This window comes from Drosophila grimshawi, unplaced genomic scaffold (assembly GCF_018153295.1).
Source record: "Drosophila grimshawi isolate 15287-2541.00 unplaced genomic scaffold, ASM1815329v1 contig_44, whole genome shotgun sequence".
Taxonomy (NCBI): Eukaryota; Metazoa; Arthropoda; class Insecta; order Diptera; family Drosophilidae; genus Drosophila; species Drosophila grimshawi.
The window spans coordinates 7,060,794-7,067,356 of NW_025063240.1; the positions used below are offsets into that span (position 1 = coordinate 7,060,794).

The following is a 6,563-nucleotide window of genomic DNA, read 5'->3' on the forward strand; positions in this document are numbered from 1 at the left end:
ATCAAATAATGTTAACATGCTCTGCAGGATGTAAATAACATTTGAGCATAAGAGGATAATTTTTGAATTTGTAATTAAATAAAAATATTTATATTCTTGATCATTTTAGTCTGCCTCTCAAAGCAACAGCTCTAACATAAAATTGTTATATCCCAATATTTATAATAGGACTTGAAGATGTGAAAAGTTGAATTCTTTTATTTGTACGAAATCGAAACGAATTAAATTAGATAATGGACAATTTTATGCTTACGATATAATTGCAAACGATGTAAACTTATACAACTATTTTGGCAAATACGAAGACGACATGAATGAACATGTTTACTTAACACAAACACATTTAATAAAAACTTAAGCTAAGATAGGCCTTGGTGATTTAAACGGTGGGCAAAATTGCAGTCAGTTTCGAGTCTTTCTTACGGTTATTGCAATAAAATTGTACACTAAAAAACTAAAATATATATATGCAGATACAGAAAAGATTTGGTGTTGCTGTCAGGAACGTGTTGAAGGCGTCGAGCAGCAGACCATGGACACATCCATTGAGTTGCAATCGTAATTAGTGCTAGTGGGCAGCTCCTGGGAGAAGGCGAAATTGGAAGTGTTCGTGTGGGTCTCATTGAAACCGCTATCGGTGCGATATAATCCGATTCTTGGTGCAGCCTGTTCCGGTTCCTTATCTAAATCAGCTTGTGGTGCCTGCTGTTGCTGCTCTTCTTCCTGCTTGTCCGACTCATCCAGCAGATTGGCGCTGAAGGATTGCGACAAGTTCTTGCGATTTGCGGAACGATGTCGACGATGGCCACGCGGTGTATCCGAATTGGAGGAGCTGCAATTGAAGCTGTGAGTCGATAGCTGTGACAATTGCATACCATCCGCATCCTCTTCCTCCACCTCCTCCTGATCGGTTTCATAGTCGGGCATCTCATCCTGCTCGATCAGCGATTTCACTGGTAATTGACGAGCACTGTTCACTCGCAAGCGACTCACGCGCTGATTGATGCTGCTATCCGTCGAGTACTCCAATGCCATTGGCGATGAACTGCGATCCGGCGTAAATTTGCACGCCACTCGTCCCGTGCCCGTCAGCTCCGAGAGCGTCACATGCTCAACGCTGCTGCTGCTTTGATTGTTGCTCGCAATCCTTTGAAATCGCCGGCTCAAATGCTCGGATGGTGCTATGGGTGAGGGTAGATCGACGAGTTCATGGAGCAGTTGTTTGCGCTTGCGTGCGCTACACGGCCCGTTGCCATCGTCCGGTGTGCCCGGATGCAGGCCACACAGATTACGGATGGGCGATAGGCAGCCAAAGCTGTTGGAACCCTCGCGTGGCGAATCGGACAACCGGCCGGCAAAAATAGTCTGCTTGGCTTGCGGACTCGAACCGACCATCTGCAAATGCTGATCCTCGTCCTCGGTTGATTGCTGGCGCTCCTGCTCCATTTCACCCAAGACAATCACATTCTTCAGATCGAATAATTTGCGTCGCATCGAACTGTTGAAGAGATCCAAACCACTGCCAGACTTGAGGCGTCGCGATGATCCGGCCAAATGGGACTGTAGATACGGACGCAGTGCCTCCTCCAGCGCCTTGGGCAGTACAGGTGGCAGCGATAGCTCCGTTTGCACCTCAGAATCCCGCGACCTGGGCTTGCTTCTATTCGAAATGGGCGTGTTATCATTTTGAGCGATTTCATTGAGTATGATGCGTTGCTTGCGCAACGGACAGTCTACGGGACTGGGCACTATGTGAGATTCCTTAAAGAATGCACTGATGGCCAGCTGGGCCTTGGACTCCTGCTCGGCGTCCGGTGAGTCATGAAACTGTGTCTCATGGGGCTCCACATCGGCTGGCTTCAGTTGCGACACTTCCTCAATATCCCATTCAAATTGAGTCGACGATAACTGCGGCGTTCGCGACCGGCACTGAAACAGCGATGGACTGCAAAGAAGGATTAAGGAGTTTTCTGATGGGAATATATCCAAAAGGAAAAACTCACCTGGCAATTAGGGGCAAATGCAGGCGTTCGGTTAATGCGCCCTCAAATGGATTTCGCACCTTTTGCAAACGTTTTGGTGGCGGTGTGCAAACAGTTGTTGATGTGCACATTTGGGGACTGCTTTTCAATTGCATTTTGCTCGCTTCCTTGGCGCCATTCTTTCCCGTTGTCGACGCCGTTGCTGAGAAATGATTGCTGTTGTTGTTGTTGCTGAGGCTGCGTCTGCCGCTGGTCGTCACTCGGCATTTGATTTCGTTGAGACTGGCATAGTATCGCGTCTTGAGTGCGTGCGGCGTACGCACCTCATCGGTGTACATTGTGTTGTAAAAACGATATTGGACAATTTTAATTTTAATTTATAGAAATTTTAACTAGTTTTCTCGCTCGGCTGCTTAATGCAGGCAGCTGCCAGTATTTCAAATGAAGTGCAGTGCTGTAAAACGACATTGAGCATTAATCGATAAGTTAGATACATATGTCGAGCATTTAGAGAGCTCGCCGTCAAATCTATCAAATAATTTACATTAATAAAAGGCCTACAATCAGTTTATTTTGCAAATTATAATTGACTCATTTTAAGCGTGTCAACAGAATTCGATAAGTTGTATGCAAATATGAGTTACCAATCGTAAATATCGTAATCGACGAATTTCTATTCGACTTACTGTTTGAAAGTTGTTTTTTTTTTGTGTAAAAAAAATTGTGTATTTAAAATGGAAAAATTGTGCCGCACTTGCGCCCAACCATCAAATACTCTAAGCGATATATTTGCACCAATGATGATCACAATGAGGGAAGAGCAACAATTTTCCTGCATGGCGGACTTGGTCAACGAACTCCTTGGCTTCGACATGGTAAAAAACATTAGTGATGCACAGCCCCAATATATATGTCACTTTTGCATTAATGCTACAAAAGCTGCTGTCGACTTCAAGCGCAATGTTGCAAAATGCAACCAAAATTATATCCAGCTAATGCAAGTGAAGGAAGAGCCGGAGGAGAAGAGGGTAATAAGAGGAAGGCATAAAGTGGCGGAATTCATTAAGGGAGAACAAGAACTTAATGCCATTTGCGCTATGATCGAAATCGAGCACCTGGAAGGATACTCGCCGAACAAGTCACAAGTTGAATCAATGCCCCATAAGTACAAGACTCGGCTAAGTGCAAGCTCCAACAAAACCAATCAGAAATCCAACATTATACGGCAAACAAAAAGCAACAGCAGCCGCAGCAGCAGCAGCAATAACAAATGTCCTTACTGCAATTTTACGCTGAGCACCCCTGGCAACCTGAAGAGTCACATTCGCCGGCACACCGGAGAACGTCCCTTCAAGTGTGACTACTGCCCGAAATCGTTTCTACAGAAGATAAACTTGATTGTGCACACGCGTGTACACACTGGCGAGCGTCCCTACCAATGCGCCTCTTGCCCGAGGTCCTTTGCCCAGGTTGCTGGTCTTCTTTATCACGGTCGCAAATTTCCAGAACATCAGCTGAACAAGAAACCAAAGATTATTTAGAACAATTACATATTAAAATAAAAGATAATAAATTTAGAATATAATACTTAAGACACAACAACAAACCGAATTTCTTTTTATTCATAATCCGTTGTGAGAGGGATGCAATTGATAGTTGCTCGTTGTTTTCTATGAAACACATGACAAATCGATAATTTTAAATTGAGCCGCGCAAATAATAAGTTAATTTTGCTGAGTTAAAATAATTGAGAATTTATTGAAAATTTATCATTTTATTCTTAGCGAGTGTTTGTATTTCACTATCTTAGTGAACGTGAGAGTAGTTACATTTTGTCAGCTTAAAATGATACTTTCTTTAAATTTGCGATCCTGATTACGTCAAACTTGGTATTTTTGTTTGATGTGAAATGAAGACTTTGGTAAATTTTCGATAGCCAGTTGCGGTCACACTAAAGCTCATTCTTTGAATCTAATTCCTCGCCACGCCACGGACGGCCGCAATCTAAGTGAGAGCAAAATTATTTTTTTTAATTGCATAAGAGAAATTAATCACATGCCTAAAGCCAAAAGAAATAAAAAATTAAATTTTACGTTATTGAAATTGTGCTACACCTAATTTGTGTAAGAGAATAAAAGTGCTTGTTGTACACATTTTGCATCGTGCTCACTGCTCGGCAAGTGCAGCGCATTATGTAACCTAGAAACGTGAAGAGCGAAAAAAGTGAAAAGTTCTGCAAATACCTAAAGCAGCAGTAGCAGCAGCTGATCGATCAATTTAGATTAGATACACGTTGTGCTAATTATATACATTTAACAAATTCTTCTTGTTTTCCCTTACAGTTTAGAAAGAACAACAACATCAACAACAAAAACCACAAAAATGTTCTCGTCATTCTTTCAAACTGCCAAAAATTCACCATTCCGGACGCCTTTCAACCGCGTCCAGTGCGATGATGGCCAGTCGGCTGTGATGGGCTCGTTGACTCCGTCAGCTGTTGGCAGCCAACCGGCTCCTGTGGTTGGACGCGAAATTGCCGCCGCTTCTGCTGCTGTATCATCGACTGATTCCTGTGAGTTTGGCAGCTCCAAATATTTTGCATTGTGCGGCATTGGTGGCATTTTGAGTTGCGGCACAACGCACACCTTTGTGGTGCCATTGGATTTGGTCAAGTGTCGTCTGCAGGTCGATCAGGCCAAGTATAAGAATTTATTCCATGGCTTCAAAGTCACCGTGGCCGAGGAGGGCGCACGTGGTCTGGCCAAGGGCTGGTTCCCCACCTTTATCGGTTACTCGCTGCAGGTGGGTTCAGTGACAATTATCTAATCACAACTCTCTAATTGCCTTGTGATCTATTATGTATGCAGGGCCTGTGCAAGTTCGGTTTCTACGAAGTGTTCAAGGTAAAGTACGCTGATATTCTTGGCGAGGAGAATGCGTATCTGTATCGCACCTATGTGTATCTGGCTGCTTCCGCATCGGCTGAGGTCTTTGCCGATATTGCACTGTCGCCATTTGAGGCGGCCAAGGTTAAGATTCAGACGGTGCCCGGCTTTGCCGGCACATTCCGTGAGGCTGTGCCCAAGATGATGAAGGAAGAGGGCATTAAGGCCTTCTACAAGGGTTTGGTGCCATTGTGGATGCGTCAAATCCCATACACCATGATGAAGTTCGCTTGCTTCGAGCGTACCGTCGAACTGCTCTACAAGTGAGTTGCGGGATGAAACTAATTTTTATTTGAATTTTTCATTAATGCTTGTGTGATTTTTGCCAGGTATGTGGTGCCCAAGCCACGAAGTGACTGCTCTAAGAGCGAGCAGCTGGTTGTTACCTTTGCCGCTGGTTATATTGCTGGCGTCTTCTGTGCCGTTGTCTCACATCCCGCCGATGTGGTCGTCTCCAAGCTGAACCAGAGCAAGGGCGCCTCCGCGGTGAGCGTTGCCAAGTCATTGGGCTTTATGGGCATGTGGAATGGTTTGATGCCACGTATCATTATGATTGGTACGCTTACGGCTCTGCAATGGTTCATCTATGATGGTGTTAAGGTCGCATTGGGCATTCCCCGCCCACCACCACCAGAGATGCCCGCCAGCCTGAAGGCCAAGCAAAATATGTAAATAAGTGGTTCAGAAAACAGTACACCCAAAAATACAACTGGAAAATATCTCCATTAAGTCTAAATTAGAGTAAAGATCAGGCAATTAGCAAAGAAACGAGGCGGCAAACAATATTTAGTGGCATGAACGAGCTGACGATACGAACATCCCTTATTTTACTGTCCAACATCTATATTTTGTTCAATCTATATCTATATCTGTATCTGTATCTATGAGCATTTTAGCCATTCCACAATTACTATTTATGCATTTTCACAAAACTGCTCTGCAAAACTATATTCTACATTCGAATTGCTGTATTAAGCTATACTACTAAACTTTAAATATTCCATTCTAATATTGTTTGTGTGTATTTTTAGTCAACATACAATATGTTGTTTTCCCTACCTCAACGATATATGTATGTGTTGAATTGATGGGTATGAGAACTTGATATTATGTAACAGATATGATGCGCTACTTGAATGCCACTTAGAGTATTTCCCAGAACCTCTGAATAAACTAAATTATATAAAAAAAAAACAACCTAATATGCAACTGTATTGTGTTTTTAAAATTATTTATTAACCGGTTTATCAACGGCGTGTTTTGCACTTGCACATTGTAATCATTTACCTATACTATATAATATCGATTTCACTGTGTGATAACCTATGACCTCAAGAGAACTACTACGACTTTATTTATTAGCAGATTATGATTATTTACACCAAATCATAACGTTACCATATTAGCATTATTTATACCACGGTATCATTATGGTATAAATACATTTATCTACTATTTTATAATTATCAGCGATTTAAAATAATAAGTTATGGTTGCTATAATTCGGTTTTAAAGGATTACCAATGAGATTGAGTTCTTAAAAAGCTATATAACAAGTCTGTTTTCACATTTGGGATTAATAATAGCTATTAATTTTTATGGTTTTCATGATGGAATATTTATGGGATTTAGCGAC

The 6,563-nt window shown here is 42.3% G+C and overlaps 3 protein-coding genes across 4 annotated transcripts; 2 read left to right on the plus strand and 1 right to left on the minus strand.

Moving 5' to 3' along the window:
* Positions 1-315: 315 nt before the first annotated feature.
* On the minus strand, positions 316-2,404 carry LOC6557177 (protein aurora borealis). Its single transcript, XM_001984959.2, has 2 exons — positions 2,004-2,404; positions 316-1,945 (listed from the first exon to the last, which is right to left on the minus strand). The coding sequence occupies exons 1-2, from the start codon at positions 2,318-2,320 to the stop codon at positions 499-501; spliced, it is 1,764 nt and encodes a 587-aa protein (XP_001984995.1). The 5' UTR covers positions 2,321-2,404; the 3' UTR covers positions 316-498.
* A 289-nt stretch (positions 2,405-2,693) lies between these two features.
* Positions 2,694-3,576, plus strand: LOC6557520 (zinc finger protein 22). Its single transcript, XM_001984958.3, has one exon. The coding sequence runs from the start codon at positions 2,717-2,719 to the stop codon at positions 3,521-3,523; it is 807 nt and encodes a 268-aa protein (XP_001984994.2). The 5' UTR covers positions 2,694-2,716; the 3' UTR covers positions 3,524-3,576.
* A 356-nt stretch (positions 3,577-3,932) lies between these two features.
* On the plus strand, positions 3,933-6,129 carry LOC6557462 (phosphate carrier protein, mitochondrial). Of its 2 annotated transcripts, none has more exons than XM_032743173.2 (4): positions 3,933-3,990; positions 4,325-4,784; positions 4,850-5,190; positions 5,257-6,129. In XM_032743173.2, exons 2-4 carry the CDS (start codon positions 4,365-4,367, stop codon positions 5,597-5,599), a joined length of 1,104 nt encoding a protein of 367 aa, XP_032599064.1. In that variant the 5' UTR covers positions 3,933-3,990; positions 4,325-4,364; the 3' UTR covers positions 5,600-6,129. The 2 variants fall into 2 exon arrangements, with proteins under 2 accessions (XP_032599064.1, XP_001984993.1); XM_001984957.3 differs by lacking the exon at positions 3,933-3,990 and adding an exon at positions 4,019-4,105.
* Positions 6,130-6,563: the final 434 nt, after the last annotated feature.